Consider the following 25187-nt stretch of genomic DNA (forward strand, 5'->3'; position numbering starts at 1 on the left):
CAAAGGCATTTTATAATATCTTGTACTGCTTTTACCCTTTGGCGGTTGCACTGGGACGAAAGCTCTCAGCTCTTTGCGGATCGCGCGGCCGGCAAACTTCCTGCCTGGACAAACAATTTCATTCTTGTTTAAAACTCGTTTTGTTACCACTTTTTTTTTTCAATTAACGTAATATGAAAAACGATTTTTATTTTGGATGCTGTAGTATCCGAATTCCAATTGTTCTCAATTATTATGGCTACCTACCGCTTTGTTAGTTCTTCTTTGGTATATAAAAGCTGCAGTTGCGTGTTTGAACCCCGTCAGGGACAACGTTAAAAACATTTTATACGTCCTGGAGTCATAGACTTTATATTTGTTATTTATTTATTTAAGGATAGTACACAGCACTTTGGGGGAGGCCTTTGTCCAGCTATATTACAATGTATTTTAGTGAGATTTTGTATAAATATTCATCCCCCCTGAACCCACTGGCGGGTAGATCAGTAGGTGCACGGACTGTACGGGTCGTGGCAGATCATCGTGGCAAATTTATATTTAAGGCTCGCAATAATTTACACCTTCAAAATATAATTAATATATTCAGTCGATGAGGTTAATAATGATTGTTCTTTTGTTCACAGGTCTGCTCCGCCTGCAACAGCTGTACCAGAGCCTTCAGCCCGGCAACGCCACCTTCCGTATATCGAACGTGAAGCGCGTGTCGAACTCCACCGACGTGGTGGACTTCCTCCGAGCCATCGAGCGCCTCGACCGCTGGAGCAACAAGCACGTCGTCCTGGACTCCGCCACACAGCTCGCCAAAGACGCGCTAATTCTGCACGTACGCGACGTGCACCTCGGCCGAAGAAACTATCACTATTTTCTCAGCGGCTTGGTGAGTAATCCCCAGACTCCTTGTTAGTAAACTGAATTCAGGCGCCCCTACTTTCTCCTGTAGCGCCGCGTTCCGTTGGATTTGGAGCGCACTAATTACCTATAAAGTCGGCTCACTGAAACACTAGCGCATCTTGACTTCTTGTTTCCGATGCTGGTAATGAGAAATAGTCTGGAGGTCGTAACCTCGATAACTTTAGTAGTTAATTGCAAAGTACCTGTTTGGAATAAGAGTATGTGCAGATTAGTTTTAATCTTAATTTTCTTCTATAGTATATTATGAAAGCATCACAGGAAATCCAAGGCCCCAAACTTAGTAAGATACAGAATGTTTTTTCAAAACATTCAACACACTATAAGTTAACTAAACTAACTATTTGCGCAGTACGAAATATAATTAATTATCCAAATTAGAGTACTGAAACTCTCTAAAAACTTGGTGACAAGAAAAACATATCAACTCCACCGACGCAGGTTTGAAGCTTTTCAAACGAATACAAAGTTGTGAAATGGCATGCGGAACTATAATTTTCATAAACACGCTCACACCAGCATCTAAAGTTAGGGCACTAGACGAGGTTTTGCTACAAATAAGTTAGGCAGAATACTGTGGTGTTGAAAATGTACTGCAATGGGCTTAATTTAATTAAATACACTTACACGTTCATATCGCGGAACAATAAACTGTAACCGCCTGTAAACAATATTTTTGTATGTATACATACAGGGTGGAAACGATAAGTGATCTCATTCGATTATTTCTAAACTATACAAGATATCGAAAAACTGGTTACTGATCCTGAAAGTGCTTTAGGTACTAGCTCTATCCAACGGTACCAATAATAGGTTACAGAATTAACTGGATCTATCCTAAAATTAAATGTTTTCAGCCTCCATACTAAATGTATGCCAGCCAAACAATATTAGGAGAATTTTTTAAAATTAAATAATAAACACTTAAAATGAACTCGTAAATTGCATTTTTAATTAAAATTATTCATGGAAATCATTGGTTTTAGGCTTGATTTGAAACCAATGATTGAGTGCCATGACTGTGGCTGTACTAAATGTATGGAAGCTGGAAACATTGAATTTTCGGATGGATCCAGTTTATTAAGTAACCTATTATTTGTACCGTTGGATAGAGTTCGTGAAGCACTTTCAGGATCAGTAACCAGTTTTTGAATATCTTGTATGGTTTTTAATATTGTTTGGTTTTACTAAATGTATGAAAGCTGGAAACATTGAATTTTCAGATAGATCCAGTTTATTCTGTAACCTATTTATTGATACCGTTTGAAAGAGCTTATGAAGCACTTTCAGAATCAGTAATCAGTTTTTCGATATCTTGTATAGTTTAGAAATAATCAAGTGAGATCGCTTAACGTTTCCACCCTGTATAATTACTAGCTGTGTGACTAGGTAAGTACGCGTGAAAAACTTATCATTTCTAAGGGTATGAAAAATTGTTTACGCTCTATTGTCAGACCTACTTTTCACGGTTTTAGAGTACGGTACACGGTATTTCAAATTCTATGTAAGAATATTCAGCAATAAAAATGCAAACAATAGTTACAAATACAATCCAAATAGACGGAAAATTAGTTTTCACAAGTGAGCAAACCCAACATCGTGTTTTCTCAGAAATACAGCTTTTTCAATTTTAATATCATTATTACAGCCTTTGTTGAATATCTTAATAAAGAAATTCCGGTTGTTATGATCATAGCCGAGAGTAATTTAATTGTATCTTTTAGGTTTTAAATGGAATTGAAATATCCGTCGATAAACGGATCACTTGAACAGCTGAACCAATTCGTCTATTGAATGTTTTAAAATATTCTTTATTAACAGGTTTAGTTTTTACGAATAGGAAAATTGGAAATGTTTCCTGGAAATTCTCAATGTAGTAAAAACTGGACGTCCTCTTCTGTACAGTACATTCTTGTACGAATTCAAGGCCCACCTTTCTATAGATGGATATGCTTGGTTTTTTTTAAGAAATACCAAAAAAAGATCGAATGTTAAATTCTATAAGACTCCGTCATTATGCTAATACACTTAACTTTACACAGGTAGGTATCATTTAATTGGTATTGAACAACACAACGTCTGTCGTTGAGTCTGATTAAAATATCATCGAATGCAGTCGCTAGTAGTAGACATTTCGTTGACAGTATATTTGAACGGCAGGCAGGATAACTATCAATATTCACGTGCATGTTTGAAAAGCTACTATAAATGAAGAGGAAATGAGGATGTCCAACGTACTCGTATGCTGCAAGCGCAGTCCTCGCATGTGTTATTACGTATCACGCTTCCTGCGCTCTGTCATCACATTAAAACACGCGGAATGTTAAACAGCATTCAATGAAATGCTAGCTGTGACGTAGCTAGTTATTATTCTCCGCGTCGAGTTCGTTGTATGAATACACAAGCTTGTTCTTTGAAAATAGCCTTATGTGAGAGTGTATCACTATTATGGAACAAAGGTTTTCAAGGGATACGGGGAGAGTATGACATGTTGTGACCCGTTGTCCTAGCTGAGCGACGGAACGCGACATGAAGCGAAGCAACTCGATGTAGTGCGACCAATACTTCACGTGACGTGTGTCATATCCAACGTATAAGCCACTATACAACGACTTCGCAATGGGTCGCGTCGCGTTGAATTGCGTTGCATCGCGTTGCCGCGTTTGTTTGTCAACGGGTTTAGCAACAAAACCTAAATTCACAAGAATAGTAAATAAATACACTTAGGACTATTATTTTTTAATTATTTCAAAGCATCTAGCCTTGTGCTTTCGTCTTTTCCAACCGATAATACAATGATCGGCCAGTTATTGTGCGTTATCACCACAGTCACTCCAGGCATAGAGGGACGCTCGACCGTAATAAATGGCTCTCCGCTCCATACCGAATTCTGAATATTGGCTTTAAGCCCGTTGCATTCAATGGAATAGGTACGTATGTTTTGACTAATCGTTCTATACAATCCATTTATTTGCAACGTTAACTTCAATAAAAGCTGTCCAGCTGTAAATGCTCAAAGTTAAGGTATACAATAGACATGTATTTCTTCTATGTAGTTGTTGATATTTTAAATAATTTGACCTTACTTAATTAATACAGAACAACGCAAATTCTGAGAAATTTCAATTTGTATTTGAAATGTCCAAGGATATTTATTATTATTATTGTTAATTAATTGAAAGACTTTTGTGATAGGTAATGGGTGTTATTTCTGCACAGAATAAACTTAATATTGTTCATAATTATATTTCTTTAAATACTGTCTAATTACTAACTGTATCACTTAAGCCCAATATTGTATTAATATGGACCATTATGGGATACATTAAGTATACATTATGTACTAAGTAATCCATCGGTATTTACATAATTAAATCGAATTAATCCAATAAATAGTTAAGCGACTATTCACACCGACAAACAACCATTGTACAACAGCCAGTTTTTTTCATTTGAAACATTTAACTACTAAATATACAGTATATTTTTAGTCAAAAATAATGAATAGCGTTGTATAACTTTCTCCCGGGACAAACTTGACCTTCACTGGTTGGGTTTTTGGCAGTCAAGCTGTAGAACCTGGCTACACAGGAGTTGCAGCGGTGGGAAAGAGAGGTGGGCATAGTCCCGTGTTATGGAAATAGTTAGTTTTAGCATTTTAATGTAAAAGTCCCAACCAACTAAATCTTAGTTTGTAGAAAGTACTGTTCTGAATCACCTACGCTCTGGATTTAGAAACTACTAAAAAGAATTATAGATTTGCTATTCAAAAGTGACTTAGTATAAAACCAACTGTACAAGAGCGCGGGTTTTGTAAGTTTACTTATCTTTTGAACTGAACGAAAGGAGCGCATCTAAAAATACTCGTAAAAGGTTAGTTAGAAAGTTAAGTTAGATAAGTTGTTTTGTAGTTATAAATTATATTTATTACTTATTACATAGACTGAGTTGCACCACCTAACTTTGACCGTAACTCTGACGATAACCGTTGTTTTTCGTATGGAGATTGACAGATTTTTGACGTTTGTTAAAGTTGATGTAAGATGGTGCAACCCAGCCTTAAATATTTATTATTTTCGCAGGTAATGGACGATCGCTGGGAGAAAGAAGTAACGGAGTTTGGCGCTGTCAATATAACCGGATTTCGACTCCTGGACACTTCACGGAAAGTTGTTCGAGACTTTATTGATGTCTGGAAAAAAGATTCTATCTCGGTAAGTTTAAATAAGAAGTATTAAGAAGTTCTTTTTTATTTTGTTCCTACAAAATGGAGTAAGTTCGAAATCGACATTTTGGGTGTATTATAATACCTACTTCTACTAGGCTATAAACATTCTAATCAGCTGCGACAAAAATGACACAGCTTGGAATCATAACATGAAATGAAAACAAAGCATTTCGATTACGGATTATCGATATACGGACTGGTTGTTGTTACATATTATTATGGAACAATGCCTTAATTCATCTGCCAAGTGTGTAAACAGATGCAACAGAAAATCAATGGTCTTCAGCCGCCAGCAATGCAGTGCTTAAATGACCTATGACTGTTACGGCTGAGATGCAATAGGTACATCCGGGACACGGCTTAGCTTACTCGAGTATTGTAGCTCGTATATGCCCCGGATCATTTGTTAGGAAGAGAATCTGCAATAATTTCCGGAATGATCCACAATACGCCAGTTACTGCCAGCTACGAGCACTAAGTAAGTACACAAACTACTATCTAGTAAATTTCTCATCTCGATCTTGTCTTGAACCTGAAACTTGCTCAGTCGCTAAAATTCAAACAGCAAAACGAAACTAGCGTAAGCGATAATAATGACTAGGTTGGCAAAATTAAAAACACGTTAAAATTCATGAAACTTAAATAGCGAAATATTTAGTTTCGCGTCATCAAAAATCTGTATTTTCAGTGATAGTGACCTAATATTTTTGCAGATTTACATGCATAAAGTTCTGAGTTTCCTCAATAATGCTTCTTCAAAACTGAATTCAAAACCTAACCTAAAAACATCGCGACTGACACTATTGATATTTTAAACTATTATGTTGCATTTTTACTATAAAATTATCATTTATTTTTACTATAAAATAGATATTGTTGCAATAAATCCCGTGAAGTGATAATTTGACACTATTGATGTTAGATATAATAACCGAAGGTATTTCCTTATTCCCAATTTCCCATATTATAGTAAATAGACTCCGTGTAGTTTATATTTTCACTCAATGCTGGATACAGAATATTTTCCGACTCAATTTTACTGGTTGGATGTGAAGTGAAAAGATATTTTGAGCACTTTGACTGTGAGGATAATTTCACCCCTATACTGTAAAGGTATTTTTAGACTCACTCTTTAGATTCAAGCTCTAGCTAGAAAAAGTAAGAATACCTACACTTTGACCTCAACGTACCTAATTATCAAGGTATGCTATTTCACTACACTCGAATGTCATTCATTAGTGATTTAGGGTCCTAATTAGACAAGAAACTATCAGTAATAGGACACACAAAACAAATTATAGTTGTTGCTACAGTTATGAGGCTTCATTGCGCGTTATTTTTGTTTTCTCTTCTAATTCTTTCAACGAGACCTCATGAACCGTTAAATTTATTTGTCTGTGATTAATTACCGATCACCTCATAAAGGTAGCAGGAAGGTGCTGTATGAGACCGCCAAAAACCGGCCATTATGGAAATCATTGGGGGAGGCCTATGTTCAGCAGTGGACGTCCTATGGCTGAAATGATGATGATGAGTAATTAAATACGAGTACTTATAACAAAAATCTGACGCAATTCAAGGACCTTAATTGGAGCTGGTCGAAAAATGATTTCGTTGGAAAGTTGCTAAACATTTGCAAAAACCGTTACGAATGCCACTATTGCTTCGCCCGCCATTGGCCAAAAGCCTTATCAGCACATCTGCGAGTTTCCTTCATTATTCTTCTCCATTGCACCCTGGAAGTAACCGAAAAGGTTTTTCATTGAAATTCGTCAACTTGAGACGTCAGCCTCCGACTCCCTCGTAGCTCGAAGGGGGCGAAGTCCGCCATTACATATTTACGTGATGGCAATATCAAGTCCGCTGCAAACGGGACGATTTCCCGTCGAAGCACGCCCCCGAATCATTATGAATCTCTAATTATACATTCAGAAGACGAACTTGTTAAACCCTCCTTTTTTAAGAAAAACATCTTGTTGGCGGCTTCGACACGGCGATCGCTATTAACTTAATTTTGTAAGCAAATCGCCTCATCTCGTTTAATAGCCTTTTATAATTCGGTATTTTATAAGTTTTTTTTTAGAAAACCAGCGTAACTAATGTCTAAACTATTTAAGTATAATATTCAGGTTTAGTGTACGCTTGAGTTCTCCACATAAAGTTTATTTGCTTTAAAAAGTGCTTTGAGTAGGTATGTGAAGCTTAAGTTAATGAAATCAGGGAGCTTGAGCTAAATGAGATCATATCTTTACATTTTGTTTGCTTAGTAGCTCTTTTGCAGTTTATTGCAGTTTCTAAAATGCAGCTTGATATGAATTTGTTCAACATACGAGTTACAAGATTTTTAATTTTAATCTAACAGACCAATGTTGCTTACTTTCATTTCATTGTGACATACTTGATGTAGTATGTATGTATTAAAACATATATTATACAAGAATCAATGCATTTTATGGATAGTAATCAATTATGGGTTTTCTTTGGCAGAGCGCAGTTCAAATAACAAAAATTGTTTGGTTGAACTGTTGAACATGTTTAAATGAATAACATATTATTATGTATTTGAAACAAACAGGATGTGTTGTTTCAGTAACTAGTGCAAATAAGTGTATTTTTATTGCATTCCAGGTAATTTAACTATGCGAGTATGTAATAAATACTCGTAAGTGTTGAAGTAAACAATTGCCAACCATTAAAATCATTGGTGTAGGTTAACTTTATATTTATTAAGCCCTAACCACATTGTGGGCGGACACAATGTTAATTATAACAGTAATAATTTTATTGGTCTCATAAAATTAAGCGATTTATTTGCAAATAACATACTTAGAATAAAGTTGTTCATTACACAAAAATAACATTTAAGTAATTTAGCTTATAAAGAAAAATAAAAAATATCCTAGCGACAAAGACCGCCTAAATTGTACCGTTTCGATTTAGTATTTCTTTTATACTTGTGTCTGTGTGTGATGTAAAATAAAACATAATAATTACGAGTAAGTAGGTATCTATCTCTCTAATTCATTTAATATGAATGACATCCCAAAAACAATACAAATACAACGTCAAACCAAATAAGATTTGAAAGAATGATAGCGTTCATGAGCTGTATTACGAAGGCCAGATTAAATTAAACTCACTGTGCATAAGTCATGACCTGACGCTGGTTTTTGGTGGGCCCTGGAATGGAATGGACCATGGCATAGGTACTTGGCGTAAAATTATTAGACCATATCCGAAAAATAGCACCGCGCTTCGGTGCCTGAAAAAAGCTGCTCAGTAAAAGTAAGGGATTAATCGCAAATCTAAAAACCTTAACGCCAAAATTTACATGCGGGTGTCCCTTTGCAGGAAACGGACATGTGGTAGACCCAGAGTACGGTAGGGATAACTTTAAAAACATCTTAGGTAGGGATCCCTTTCCCTACCTATATTGATAAAGCATAGTGTAGAGACTTCAAGTTATCTCAAGGTAGCTTCTCATAGATTTTGATGTCCTTGTTGACGACCACTAGAAACTTTTATGACGACTAAGAATAAGAAAAGATAAAATTGTCACCGTAGTCAGAAGAACAATTAATTAAATCTGATTTTAAAGGCAATTGTAGATCAATGAAATGCGTTATTATTTACAATAATCTTACGTTATAACACCGAGATCTTACAACTGAAGTCTTCTATTGACTGTTCATACAAATTAATTTATTTACACGGACGATTTAATATGAGGTTACCGAATTTTTAATCCGACTTCAATATTAGTCCCATGCTAATAAAATAATTCCTACTGGTTTTTCCAATTTCGAGGCACATCTTACATACAGTAAATCATACAGTCTTTACGCTGTTTGGTCATGAACATTAGCTTATATACTATATTTGTTACATTTTATTTATATTAACCTGCAGACAGTGGTGACTGAGTTTGTTGCTGCGCTTCTTCTCAGCACTTGCCAAATGTTGGTCTCGAAGCGCTGGTAGGGTAAAAAGATTATGAGACATGTAGAGGCTCCTTAAGAGCAAAATGACGATTTGTAAGAACTATTTATTCATCAACAGCCCTTTACAGTCCACTGCTGGACTATGAGCCTCCTCCACTATAGTGGAGGGTTTTGCCATAATCTCCACGCTTGGCAGGCGGGTTGGAGATCGCAGTTTAAAAGATTGATGTTTTTCAGAGAGCGCTGCTGCCCATTCTCTGTTTGATGTGTAGTCCCTAAGTCGCCTCTTACGACACCCGCGGGAAGAGTAGGGGTTGGTGACAAATGTATTCTACTCTGCCGTCACCACACGGCACTAGATAAGAATAAGAACTATTTATTAGTCTAAACAAATAAAGAAATTTTGACTTTGACTTTGACTTTGATCGTTGCATATTTCTAATGTTACTAAGACGTGACAATATTTTATGCCACGAACGTTATTTGATGCAAACGACTACTTTCTGAGTATTTATTCAACCACACATAGTGCACGGTTGGGTCACATACTTGTATTTGTCAATTGTAATGTTGACAAAGCTCTCGCGGTCACGCGCCCGTAATAAGTTACGGGCGGAGTTATAATACTGTGTGTTGAACATATTTGCTTTACACGAAATCAAATTTAATGATGGTTGAAAATGAATTTATCAAAAACTTTTGCTGAGAGTATATTGAAGTGAATAAATACGTCTTTTAATGAGTTTGAGGGTTCAGCTAATTTATTTTAGGATATGAGTGGGTAAGTTCCCCCTTCTTTGCACTATTTGCTAGCTTTTGTCTACGACCTCGCTATTATCTATTTCCATCAATCCCGAAGTTTTCCATGAGAACAACAAAAAAACCGACTGATGTAGGTATTCATATTATATCTGTGTCAACTAAAGACCAATATAAAATGCTTGATTGTTTGTAATATAATATTCTTGAGATACATAGCCCCATTATCAACAAAGGCAAATCAGGTGTGCACCTAGGATCTAAACTTAGGAGACTGAAAATTTTGGATTAGGGTGATCGCTATAGTAATTAGCCAATACATAGTTACTGACCAACTTGCCTAAAATAAAAAGAAACAAGCCTAATGGAAGTGATTAAGAGAGGAAAAGAGACAAATATTTTTTCTGAGCAATACGCAGTCCAATGTAGTAAATATTTTTGTCTCTTACTTATTAACAATCCAATATACCAATAACTATGTATAGGCTAATTACTATAGCAATCACCCTATATTTAAAATTGTTTTTAAGCACCTTTTCCGAATACAAGAATGATCGCCTTATTGAACAGACTGGTTTGAAACAGTTAATGGAAGTATTAGTAGAGATTGACTTTAAAATTAGTGAGAGTGGAATTAGTAATCATCAGGTCATTTCATCAACACAGTGATGATTAAAGGTGAAAGCTTCATCCAGAATCATCAACCACAGAGGAAATGGCAAAACAAATGGAATTGTTATTATGGCAAAAGACTTAGAATTGTGATAGTTACTCAGGCGAAATTAGAACAAGCTGTTTTGGGCTGACACTGTGTAGGTTTGTTGTCGACATGAAAAGAAGAACAAGCCGTACCACCAACCGAACCGAAACGAATAGAAAATATTGCCCCCACTAGGAATCGAATCCGAGACTATTAAAGCAAGTGGTCTTTCAACTAAGAAGATCATAGAAGTTAAAGTTAAAATGGCGGTTTTCAATGTGACTTCTTGTTCCAGGCTCAAGCAGCTCTCATGTACGACGCAGTGCAAGTTCTGATAGACGCAGTGATGAGACTCATGCGCAAGAAACCTGATGTTCTTCGCAGCACCATCCGCCGCAACGCCAACCTGAACAGCAGCAAAACCATGGACTGCAGCCCCAAGGGGAAACTGACGCCATACGAACACGGAGACAAGATCTCGAGGATGATCAAAAAGGTAATGTTGAAGTTATTTACTTATTAGTTTAAGAGATTGATACTCGTAAATTCAAAACAAACATTTTCTATCTGTCTATAAATCTTCTAGGATCTACATTGTCACAATTCTCTCAGTAAAAGAAGACTCTTTAAGTAGGTAATTAATTATGATCATTAAAATGTTAATATAATTAAAATGTATGATTTGAATTTATTATGTGGTCTGTTTAATGCAAACAACATTAAATTGAATGAGCATTTTTAACGCCTTTGTGATCAAGCTTATTGAATATTCTCGGAAAATGGATAAAGGGTGGATATATTTTTTTTAATTCAGTCTGCTTTCATTTTTATGACGTACTATCGACCATAGTTCCTGCTACCCATTTCCGTTTTTTCACTCGCTCTCATCAAATGGCGAGTGTCTGCGATAGAACGAGACGACATGACCGGAAATAGGTAGCTGTAACTGTGAGCGATAGTACACTTACTCCGCACATTAATTTCGTAATTTTCCCTAGTAGAATTAGAAGTCTCCATGCGATCTCTTTATATTTTTTTTCGTGAAATTCAATTAATTAAACGCTTGATCCATCCATTGCTCCGGCCAAAGAATAGTTTTATGCTTAAAAATACATAGTATTCTCTCTGTAAAACCTAAATTACCTGACATCAATTTACAAGCCCTATTGCCCCTGCGAGTGACTGATGCCAATTCATACATTCAATTACGACTGCTGGCGAATGCTTCGTTATTCATGCGTGCAGGATGTGTACAAATACTTTGTAGGTAGATGACGTCATTGTGAATATGTAAAATTTCACGTATCATGTGCGTACGTAAGCGTCGCTATTCGTTACGTTGATATTATGTCGGCGCGCGGCGCACGGGTAATATCGGGTTTGACGTCTTAATGGTGTGCGTCGAACTAAGTACCGTTTCTCCCTCAAGCGAGCCGCTAACTGAATTATAATATCATATTAATTAATAAACAGAAACCCCTGCACAATCTCACCAGGAACGTAGTGCAGGTTATAAGATATTCCGTTAAGGCGATTACATGGCCGAACGACCTTGAGCATTAGAGCGAGACAACGCGCCTCACGCCGCGCGCCCGCGCTTCTGCCCGATACCAAAGTGCGCTCAGAATACAGATGCNTAAAATCGCTTCAGCCGTTTAGGAGGAGTAGGAAATTTCTTTGGTGAAATTAGAAGAAAGTTAAGAATTTTTTTTGTCAAAACTAATAGTTGTAACAAAAAAAACGAACAACAATTTTTTAGTTTAAGATATTATACATCTCACACATATTTTTTTTTCTTGTTTGGATCATCCATTTAGGAGGAGTAGGGATTCAAAGAGAGGTCTATTTTGCAGTTTTGCCTCACCTATCGCCTTAATAGGATTCCAGCACGATTTAAGTCGGCATAAAACATCAAATCCAATTTGAAATAAATTAAATCTCTTTATAAATTTCTGCGAATGCGTGGCTTGAGGTCTTTTTATCTGTCTCAAAGTTAATTAAATCCCAGAAATGCCGTCCACCCACTGACACATTTTACTTTAAGCGTTGGAAATGATTCGCTATGGAATATTTGAGACGTTCTGCATGAAAGATTTTTTATTTATTGCAAAATTCACACATAAGTAGCTTTATTCGTCTATCGAAATTCAGTCGGCTGACTTTTCTGAAAGAGAAAAATATAAAGCGATAAAAATTACAAATAGAACGATCTCTACAAGCTATTCAGGGTGTTAGGTAAATGGGTATACCTATGAGCCGACACTAGCCCATGTTAACATAGTGATATAATAAATGGTATGGTGAAGTCAGAAATTTGATATCATCCTTTTATTTTTTTTAATTTTCATACAAAATAATTTTTATAAACTCCGATTTGAATGAAAATTAAATAATTAAAATGAAGATATCAATTTTCTGAATTCACCATACCATTTATATTACCATGTTAACATGGGCTAGTGTCGGCTCATATAGCCATTTACCTAACACCCTGTATAAAGAGGACACAAGAGTTCCTTCGTTGCTACATGCATCGTGTAGTAAGGATATAGCTCAACTCGCGGTTAATAGTGCGTTTTCAGTCAACCCACTTTTTCTGAAATCGGTTGCGTGACAAGTGTAACATTCGCCCTGTGTCAACTTGAGTGCTCGTTTTCAAATATTTTCGTAGATTTGACATTATTTTTTTTAGTATTTCGTTATGCACCACTTAAATTACCTAAGAAGTTAGGAAATATGTATCTGCTACTGACAATGTTAGGTATAGGAATTATCCTTAAAATATTTAACAGTAACATCCAAATTAATCCAGGATTTTCAACACATAGTTCTATACAGGGTGTTAGGTAAATGGGTATATGAGCCGACACTAGCCCATGTTAACATGGTCATATAAATGGTATGGTGAAGTCAGATATTTGATATCATCATTTTAATTTTTTTAATTTTCATACAAAATAAATTTTATAAAATCCGATTTGTATGAAAATTTAAATAATTAAAATGAAGATATCGATTTTCTGACTTCACCATACCATTTATATGACCATGTTTACATGGGCTAGTGTCGGCTCATATACCCATTTACCTAACACCCTGTATATTTCATACAAAATAAATTTTATAAAATCCGATTTGTATGAAAATTTAAATAATTAAAATGAAGATATCGATTTTCTGACTTCACCATACCATTTATATGACCATGTTTACATGGGCTAGTGTCGGCTCATATACCCATTTACCTAACACCCTGTATATTAATTTTTCTTTGGTGTTTTCGAAGTAAGTATATAAAATAAATAAATAAATAAATCTTTGGACAATTTCACACAGCGCCAGCTAGCCCCAAAGTAAGCAACTTAATGCTTGTGTTATATGGGTGCTAGCTTAACGGATATACTACTTATATACTTTTTTTTTTAAATACATAAATATTATACATAGTCACACCCAGACCCGTCACAGAAATTAAAATTCATCATTTCAATATCTGCCCGGCCGGGAATCGAACCCGGGACCTCTCGGCATAGTAGTCCGTTCTGAACCACTACACCAAACGGCCGACCGAAATATATGTGGGAATAAGGAGTTTGGTTTAGTTTTTATTTTTAATTATGTTCTTTATGGTGAGATGTCAGATTTGGTTTTAGATGACGTTAGCTGTCTGTAAAAAGATGTACGATTTTGTAAGACGATTTTATTAAAATGAAGAACGAATAAAACCATTATGATTTTCAATTGAACAATCTCACAATCCCACAACTTTTTTGGGGGCTCGTCCGGGATAGAGAGGTTAGAGCAGGTGATCATGGGGGTCAAGCTCATCATTGAAAATTAGTGGTTCAAGACGACGAAAGACGAAGATTCAAGACGTACAATACGACGAAAGACGAAAGATGTTGCTTTGTTAGACTTGTTACGACGGTGATTATTGATGGTGATTGATGATTTCAAGTAAAGTATCTTACTTACGACGACGACTTACGACGAAGACAATTAAGACGAAAGATATTTTNACAATAATCCTTAAAATACATATAAACTTGTGTCATTCTATAAAAGACGTATAGATTACATACCTTGTCACGCTGGCAATACACGCAAAAGCTGATAAATGAACACATGCGGCTCTGGAAAGATGAAAATTTATCACGATAACTACGATGACGATTCACTGAAGAGAGAGACAGAATTTAAAATGGATCTTGTACTCATAAAGACCGATAATTTTACCACGTGGTAAGTAATCATTGGGACGAATTTTTGATAAACACACAGTCTTACAGGGGTATTTAGTGCAAAAAGGAGTGGATTGGATACTTAAATGACTGAAACTAAGTTAATTTGTGCTTTGTTAATGACTTAATTACATCTAAATAAATGTATCAATATCGGTTTAAAATACAACATCGCCAAAAGCTTCGCAAAATATTAGCAACTAGACTTGCACAAAGATATCTACGTAGAAAATAACGTATCAATTGTTATATATTATAATGCGAATAAAAGCTTCGTGGAAGAATTAGGCATCTAGACTTGCACAAAATTACCAGCATAATGTGCACAAAAGTTTCGTGGAAAAACTACGCAACTGAACTTGCACTACGATACCCACCAAATAATATCCTAAAATAAGTATGCAACAATAGATACGCGAAAATGTTTTTTAAAGTCTTCGTGGAAGATNGAAGAATACCACGAGTGTCAACAAGATGTTGGGGTTCAGATATCGTTCCGAGACTTAGAGAAGTCAATGAATGTTTTTACTGGCGATGATACCTATCCTGTAACGGAATTTATAGAAGAATTTGAAGATGTTGCTGATTTGATGAAGTGGACTAATGTGGAGAAGTTAGTTTATGCGAAGAGATTGCTGGGAGGAACTGCTAAGTTGTTTTTGAGGTCTATTGGTAGAATTAAAGACTACAGTAATTTGAAGAGAGCGCTCAAGGAAGAATTCGCACCCAAACTAAATAGCGCGATGATCCACAAGAGACTAGCTGCACGGAAGATGAAGAGTGATGAAACTTACCAACAGTACTTTTTGACGATGAAAGAGATAGCTTTGCACGGGAAAGTTGAAGATGCTGCTCTGATGGAGTACGTTATAGACGGAATTAGAGACGTTGAGACGAATAAAGTTATACTTTATGGCGCCGCGGATATTAAGGAGTTCAGGAAGAAACTAGAGATATACAGCGAGTTCATGAAGAAGTTAGCGAAACCGACACCTTCGACGTCAAATTACCAAGGAAGTCAAAGTAATCGAAGATCGGGAAATGATGAGCATCCTAAGAAAAGGTGTTATAACTGCGGAGCTTTCGATCATCAATCCTCTGCATGCGAAAAGGGAATTAAATGCTTTAGGTGCAATGACTTTGGACACAAGCGTGATGATTGTCCCAATAATGAATCGAAGAAGACGTTGAATATTCTGAAGGTAAGAAAAGATGATGTACCGTTAGAGAAGATTAAGATTGAAGTAGTGGAAAAAGATGATCAAGTTTTAGTATACGACAAAGACGACTCTAAACACACGAATGAAATTCAGACAATGTTGGAAGACTGCAAGCCTACAAATGAAATAACGAAGAGTAACGACTGTCAGATTGAACACCGACCTGCACCACGAATGAAATACGCCGACGCCCTAAGCCGTTTGCCTACATGTTTAGTACTTACCGACACGACTGCACGACTGAAGAAGGCACAAGATGAAGACGAACCTATTCTGATGCTGAAAGAATCCTACCAGAATGACATGTTGCCCAAAGAGAGAAATGAAGATGGATTATTTGTAGTACCGAAGAAGATGCATGACGGAATTATAAGAGAGAATCATAACCAGGAAGGACTGTTTGACCCGAATGATAAAGGAGATGATGAACTTGTTAAGATGATAAAAGAGGAAAACGTAGAAAGAATGAACGAGACAAGACGAGAGTTAAGAGAAAAGGCAAGAGAATTTGTAGAGACAATTCAAGATGGAAGTGTTAGAGTTTATAACAAGAAAAGAAAGAAAGCTAGAACATACGAGAAAGGTGATTTGAGAATTGGAAATACAGAAGACCCTAATTTTATGAAGACGTGGATTGCCACCGAAGACGAAGGTATTTCATCTGGGACAGATGAATAATCAGGAAGGCCGTGTGGGATTAAGGAGTTTGGTTTAGTTTTTATTTTTAATTATGTTCTTTATGGTGAGATGTCAGATTTGGTTTTAGATGACGTTAGCTGTCTGTAAAAAGATGTACGATTTTGTAAGACGATTTTAATAAAATGAAGAACGAATAAAACCATTATGATTTTCAATTGAACAATCTCACAATCCCACATATACATAACTGCGACACCAGTCCATAAAATATGCATAAATATATGAACTAGATAAGAACTCTTAGTATCCAACATTTCTCAAAAGTCTACATCCTATTGTGTACAATATACACTAATGACGCTAAAATACGCGCGACGGTCACGCTTAATCACAATAATTACAAAGGCGTCACCGCACAATCTCAACGCATACGTAAGCTGGGAGAATTTAAACCCAAACGGAATTACTGGTACGCAGGTGTTGAATACCGGGTCCGTCTTTTATATCGAAGAGGACAATAGTGCCGCCGAAAATCGATACTGTCGATATATCGCGTACCATTATCGCAGACGATAATTGAAACTTGTGAATCGGTAAATTAATATTTTAATATAACATAACACATTAAAAGTACACGTAACTGGTCGAATCTGTTTTGTTAATTTATATCATTTAATTTACGCCATTTATTGTTGTATACTATGTAAATTGTTACTGCACTTTAGATGTTAAAGAAGATGCACCTAGCTGTACTCGTAAGCAGTGACTCCTCTGACATCAAAGGCACATATGAAAAAAAAACATACGGGTCGAATTGAGAACCTCCTCCTTTTTTGAAGTCGGTTGAAAAGCACTTTCTTGCTTCAAATCTGGACTGGGAGCGGTGTAACGTGAAAGTTTCGCACCCTTCCTGGAATAAGTACGCAAGTGAAAAATGCCAACTTTTCAGGAGCGTAAAAAAACTGTCCTAAAAATTTATAACCATTATTAAAAATATGTGTTATACATCAAAAGATAGCTAAAAATGTCTGTGAGGGGCCTATGTATTTATATTTAAAATACACTTAATAGGTTTTGAGAAAAACTTAAAAAAGAGCGTTGCGTACTTATTCCGCGAAACATATTTAACACCTTGTTGTTGTAATTATGAATATTGCATTGTTGACATGTAAAGGAATACATGCTGTTTGGTATTATTGCAGAGAACCACTTATTGGCGTTCAGATTTAGTCGTGCATTCAACGTGTAAGTGTAGTTTACGTAGTTTTTCCTCGAACTATTCGTATTGAAATAAATTCGTAAAAAGGATAACGTACTTTTACCTTGTGAAAAATTACATTACTTATGGTTGTATTTAAAATTATAGCTTTATTCAAAATTAAAAAGTTACAATAATTTTGCATAACTATATTATAATTTTCGGAAATTGCATTTNCCAAATAGTATCCTAAAATAAGTATGCAACAATAGATATGCGAAAATGTTTTTTAAAGTCTTCGTGGAAGATATACGTAACTATTAATATGCTATTATTCATACGGAACTTTATTAAACAATTAAGTGCAAATGTATTTACTTCGTTTTTGCTATGGAAATTTAGATGTTTTAATGTTGCAATATTTTACATATTTGTACATAATGTCTTCATTTTTAAGAGAAAAATTATGAAAAAAATTGACAATATGTATTACCTCCTCCTCGATTTTTTAGTGCAATAAAAAAAATATGGCACAAGTGGACTTGCATACTTCTTCCAGGGGGGGTGCGGTTTGTCCATTATATTTTTAATATTTAAGTCGCGAGCTCGTTACATCGGATGGTAATGATGTTCATTTACTTACACTAAATTCTCCACGGCGAATTCGAATAAGTATACATTAATACACGATTTTCGCCAAATCCATTTTTGAGGTGGATTTTACCTTACTTACTCATAGTGCACTTTATTTGCTTTTAGTAATGAAATCTTTTGATTAAAGACTTTTGAGTGCTTTAACGGAAAATGGCTTATTAGCACGATGATTACCCGTGATTATACCATACTACGCCATAGTTGAGGTGAATATTCTACTATGTAGGTACATGTCGACACCCTGAGTAATCCGAGCCGATTGAGTATCGATTCTTTTCTCGATTATCTGGCAGCCCTAATCCACACCCTTGGTTTCGGGACGCCGACGATTAATTAGGTTTTCTGGGTGACGCCTAATTAACCAAACTCGCTAACCGGCTCGACCTGTCGGAAATATGAGAACCCGCGTTTTCATAATTCATATTCAAATTTTTTACCAGCTACTTATTATGAATGGGGTTTGAAAGCTGAGCGTATTATGCCTTTAGATTTTTAGCCGTTATTTACCTCGTTAATATGTGGTTTTAGGTACTGCTGTTGGAACATAAGTGTTCTTAGTACCAGTATATTCATAAAAGCGCAAGCTGTGTATGAGTATTATCAAACTTTGTTCCGTACTTACTTACTAGTTTTTCTCTTAAACATACAAAATACTTAGTTATAGAATTTTAAACGTTAACTCCATAGCGAATAGTTTCTTTTTCCTGTATTTTTAAACTGAAATTGAATTGTCAGTCAAATACGTGGTGCTACGATATTTTACCAGCAGATTCTTTTGAAACTAACTCTGTCACACGCGGTGATTTCTATTGGACTCGTTTAAGCGAAAAATTATGAATTAGTTCTAAACCAGTATAATATTTTTTCATTTCAGCAATGCTCAAAAATTATTTAAAGTTAATTTATTCGTCAGAAATGTGTTAGTGGCTGACGTATTTTTATTGTCTAGAAAAAACTTATAAGATGTCACCATTTTCCACTACATTTCTTGTGTTTGCTCGTGAAATTCAGTAAACAACAGTACCTACCACGATGTGAACGAATATGTTTGATATATGTTGCGTCCCTAAATTCCACCGTATTGAATATTTTAGCAGTTAGAAAAAACTTTATATTAACTCGCAACTTTGCCAAAAAATACGGTGAGAGCAACCCACATAATATCGGTACTTACGAACGCCAAATACTAGCTACAAGGTAAATGCCAGATTTTAGGAAGTTTATGAATTTTTGATAAGCAGTTGACGTGTCTGTGGAGTTGACTTGTAGTAACTACGAGTACTACATTTTTGCAGTCAAATGCGTAATACAACTTCATAAGATAAAGCAGGGTTAAGCTTGATATGCCGTCGTATGTACTTACTTCTTCTTTGTAATTTTAATAAAAACATACTTACATAATAAGTAACGATTTAATACTGTATCCGTGTAAATCAAAGATTAAAGGGATTAGCGCAGGTTAACATGCGAGCGTTTTCAATTGTAATTGGGATCACAGCGTCCTCATGTCAAGTTGAATTTTTGTTACGTAAATACACTGCGGGCCTTTTTGTAATCATCCTCTACGCCTATTCGAAAGTTGTCAGGTAAACTAAAACTACAATAAAGCTGTAAATGTCAGCTATCTGAAACTTCATATACTTAAACCTACGTCTTTTACCTGAACTCTTAACTGTAACACGTCCACGTTTTCCTATACAGTGCTGCTATACAGGGTGGAATTTGGTAATGCCACCTGGATGGGAAGTACCTACTCCTAATCCTGTAAATAGAAAATTTTACTCAAAGAAAACATTCCTTTATTTTTGAAAAGAAATAGAACTGCATTCAAAGATTTCCAAAAATTTGCTTGTCTCACCCGGGAGTCGAACCAACTACCTAATTGATATTAATTAGTCAATAGTCCATGGTCATGTGAAATAAATTTCAGCATCTATTGTTTCTAAACACACTGTAACGTCACACATTTATAACAATCCGAGACCTTATGTAAAACAAATTGAAAGTATAAGTAGGTATTTTATTGAAAGTCTCCTGAATTTCACTAATCATAGATGAAAAAGTTCCAAAAAAAACCGATAAATAAGGCTTTCTACATACAATGACATTATTAAATTGAGAGACAAGAGTCTTTATTTGCTTCAGACGGAGATAGATGGTTTGACTGGCACCGTCAGGTTCAATGAGGAAGGTCACCGACGAAACTTCACTCTACAAGTCATGGAGGTCACTGTGGATGGTGACATGAAAAAGGTAAGAAAATAAGCTGCGTTGTACAGTCACGGAATGAAAAGGTTCGTCAGTTTTCAAATTGATTCCTTCAACGAATCGCGAGCACATATTACCTTTTGAAACTATGTTACAGAATAATCTCGAGTTAGAGAAAATAATCTTTAACTGTTCGTCAGAAGTTCTAAATTATTCGGATCAAAGTTGTTTGACGATTTATCTTGTCAAGAAGATTATTATGATTGATAAACTAAAACCTTCTTGTTGGTTCAACCTGCCATTATTATTTCTATAAATAAAAAAAACTATTGTCAATTGGTCAATGTCATCATTGCATTGCACTGATGGGATAGAAAAATAAACAATCAAAACCTTATTTGTTAGCAAACGTCATATTTATTTAAATGTTAGCAGCCCTGTTTCTTGCACTGTTATGTTGGCAGGTTTGACTCTTACAGTACCTAGTGCAAGCGAAAACCGACACTAAGGTGACGAACCTTTTCATTCTGCGACTGTACATCTTACTTCAAGTATAACAAACGTCAAAAGTCTGTCAAAGTCTGTACAATAACACTGTTTTATAGTTACGGTTAAACTAAGATGGTGCAACTCAGCCTAAGAAATTTTACAATATTATTATGTAATGGGTTTTCCATTAATAGAACACAATTTGTACCTACTTACTTTGCTGAAAAAGCCTGTTGCTCTTGGACAAAACATACAAAAAACTGGACACAGATGTTATAGTTCCTTGTCTGTGTACCTCTTTGGTGAAAAACCCCTTACTTAGCTTTATTAATTTACCTCCTTATGTAATTATAACATATTTAAAGAACCGTATGGATACGTAATTCCAACAATACAAAACTTATAAAACTTAAAAATATCTAAAAAGTGCCTAATTAACATTTTTGGAGGATACTCGACAAACTATGAGGGGTATATTTTACAAACCGCGTGTCGTGAACAAAATTGAAACCTTAATTAGTAAACCGAATCTGGTACGTAATGGCGTAGTAAAGGTCTATTCATAGCTATTAGCACCTTTTCATCTAATTAATGTTTTAATATTATTCTATCAAATTCTCTCGCTGCGGCACAAACACATTTTAGCTCAATCGGTGTTGCAGGAATTTTTAAAACAACAATTTTATTATGCTGCTATAAAAGTTTATGGTGTGATAATGAACTTTTTTCTTTTGCTCCTTGAAAATGTATTTGTCAGTTTTGGCCCAAAGATTAAAGATCAAACTAATTGAATTGAAAATACCGACATTATATCCACCTCACACCAACACATAAAAAACGACAAAGGAATTCTATACCCTGCAGAAAGCAGCTTCCAGAGCTGAGAAATACTTGAAGACCATTATGACAGCCTTAATAAAAAAAGTAATAAACGTTTTAAGTATTATCCAAAAATAGCATAGTCAATCTTCTTGGAAATAATGCTTTATTATTCCTGTGTTTCCATGAAGATAAGTCGTTTCAATTTGCGGATCTTAAATGGTTTTTGTAAAAAAAATGCCGCCTTTTTCATACTAAACTGTTCTTACATTAACTTTTTGTTGCCTTGTAAATCAGTAGATTTACCATGAGTTTACATTAAACGTCATCGCAAGCAAGTGCGTCAAAAATTTATGAAGTCTTTAGTGCTTGAAAGTAACTGCAACCGCTAGGCTGTACAACCTGTCTTGCATTTCATGTCATTTTTACGCAGTCGCTAGCGAGCACACTTAATGTAAACTCATGGTAAGCACCAAATGTGCCCGAACACAATGTTACCTGAAATGTCGTTTAACACCAGCTGACATATGGAAACGTCAATACGAGTATATGGTGGCGTAACGAGATCTTTGGCGGCGTTGCACAACATCCCCTTATCCGACTAGTGTCTTCGCTCGTTAGTGAGCACAACACTAGATAATACAATAATACATAGTACAGTATTCTATCCATATAGGTATAGGCCAATTGTTTACGTGAAACAGGTGTCATCGATTGACAAGCGACAAATCACATTTGGCATATTGTATGATAGCATTAAGCGGATAGGTACACCAGCAACATCCAATCAAAATTCAAAATCAAATATTAATTATAAAGTAAAACAACTAAGCATACTCAAAACTCTACATAGACGTAGGTAATCCCAAGATCCAAATATCGCTTAAGTATTCTAACTAAAATATTCATAAATAAAAAAAGTCTGTCAACGCAATCGAAGTCAATCATTGAAATATCATCGGTGAAATTAATTATATTGGTTCAACTTTGACCAGTCTGGCACTAACAGTATCTCTTTGGGTTTATAATGGCTATCTGTTTTTTTAATATCCTAGAGAGCTTAGAGGTTGACAGTCTGGATGTCAATATTTTCGGCTAAACTGATATAATAACCATTCGGAGTTTCAGATTGTAAGTCCTCGCAACTTCATAAATCATAAATCATCACCAACGAATTAAGCTGTAAGTAGTAGGACCTTCATTTCAGTAATACAGATAGCAAGCTGATTAATGCCATAAACAAAGTAATTAACTTCGTGTGATTGTTAACCTCACCAATTGATCAAACACGTTATAATGATAATGCAAATAATCATTACGTAATTGTTAGTGATCTTGAGGTTGCTCTACATTCTCGTAGTTGACCTAGATCTTACTATAAAAACTCGAAATTGCAAAATAATAAATAAACAATATTGTGATATCAAGACAGATTTTGTACTTTATGCATTGATTGATTTAGGATAAGGGAGAGTCCGCTAATTTGGACCAGTTTTTTTCAATCCCATTTTACACATAGTTTTCTTTTGTTTTTGCTAATGTCCATGGTATATAATGAAAGATACATTATTCAACTTACTATTTCATAAGTATTAATTAACATGATTGTTGTATATTTAGCACAAATCAACAAAGTACGAGTTCAGAGCTTCGGTCCAATTTAGCCAACCGGTTCGATAATTTGTACCACAGGGTTACTAAATTGGATTTCAATAAATTTCAAGCCTATAAAAAAACTATGGCAAAATATTATACGATACATTCTTAACAAATTAAGAAACGAAAAGGAACAGTAGTTAATCACATAGACAATCGATATTGTTTTACACGTTATCACGATTTTGAGTAGGTACAAGTTTTGTAATTCCAATTATCGTAACGCACACTTGTACCTAATCTACTTTGCCAGTCTTTTGCTTTCATTTATTGTTAGTCAAACATAACTACGCTATTATAACTTCAAAATATGATTTACTAAAAAAAAGTTCAAAATCCTTTGGTAAAGTTCCATACAACTTGATGTGGTACAATTTAGCCGACTAGGTGATAGTGCTTTTAAAAAATCGGTAAAAAATATAGTTTATAAATACCGAAACATGTTTCAAATAATTGTAATCCATACTAATTTACGCTTCTAAATAATATATTAGAAACACCCTGTGATTAAATTTAACAAAATTACATACTAAACATGTATTGTCAAAAGTTACTTGAAAACAATGAAAAAATACTTTTCAAAATAAAACACACGTGTTTGTTGTCACGGCAAAAACCACATGGCCGATATTAATTGATTTTAGTTGTGTATCGCTGAGTGTTGCAGTTACAGACATTCAATAAATACTTTACGAAATATGAGGGTGGTACAATTTACCCGGCGGTACAATATACCGAACTCTCCCCTATTACTTTAGGATGGCACATAAGTACCTACCTACTGTTGCTGGAAAAGAAACTTGAAATTCATTTAATTAAGGCAAATATTAGATAAGAAATTTATAGTTACGTATAACGGCTTCTGTTACATTCAGGAAATGTTCGATATTGAATAAAAATAATTGCGATTTCTATAAATTGTATTGTAATGCAACCCTCTTGATAGCATTTAAATCGTTGATTGCTCACTTGACTGACTTTAAGCTTACTTTTCCCATATTCCATCCTTGTCCAAATCCGGATATCAACTATTAAACAATCATTTTTCGATCAAATATCCACAGCTTTTGTGCGTTTACACTTTAATATTTAATTGGTAAAATAGTATTTTATTGTTTTTACATTTACAATATAAAAATGTAAAAACATCGAAAACCGTAGATATTTTATTCAAAAACATATTGAAAAACAGTTGAAGGACGGATTTGGATTCGGATTAAATATAGAAAACCAGCATTAGAGAACATCTGTAGCTGATTAAGGTGAAGTACGAACTATGCAAATATTTGTATTAATGGTAAACATATTAAAACATTTACATAATACTCGTACCTATAAGAGTTACTACTTTACAGGTAGGTAAATTGATTCAAATTACTGATTAACAGTCCGACAAAGGTAGGGTTAGCGTATCTACATTTAATGGACTTGCTCTTGATATTTACCTACTTAGACAATTAATATTTAAAAAATGCGGACTCAAATTCATAACGGCAGGCTAAACAACTTGACTCGAAAAGGGATGT

General features: G+C 35.0%; 1 protein-coding gene across 1 annotated transcript in view; it reads left to right on the plus strand.

Annotated features, from left to right (window-relative positions):
- Window positions 1-797: 797 nt before the first annotated feature.
- The window catches only part of LOC114349909 (glutamate receptor 1), a 39285-nt gene continuing 14895 nt past the window's right edge, over window positions 798-25187 (plus strand). Inside the window, exons 1-4 of the mRNA XM_028300499.1 lie at window positions 798-877; window positions 4992-5123; window positions 10833-11033; window positions 20635-20742. Of these exons, the coding sequence (XP_028156300.1) occupies window positions 4995-5123; window positions 10833-11033; window positions 20635-20742 (438 nt within the window). The 5' untranslated portion in view covers window positions 798-877; window positions 4992-4994. The remainder of the gene's footprint in view (window positions 878-4991; window positions 5124-10832; window positions 11034-20634; window positions 20743-25187) is intronic.

The sequence above is a fragment of the Ostrinia furnacalis genome, unplaced genomic scaffold (assembly GCF_004193835.3).
Source record: "Ostrinia furnacalis isolate ACB-3 unplaced genomic scaffold, ASM419383v2 OfSCF0723, whole genome shotgun sequence".
Classification (NCBI taxonomy): domain Eukaryota; kingdom Metazoa; phylum Arthropoda; class Insecta; order Lepidoptera; family Crambidae; genus Ostrinia; species Ostrinia furnacalis.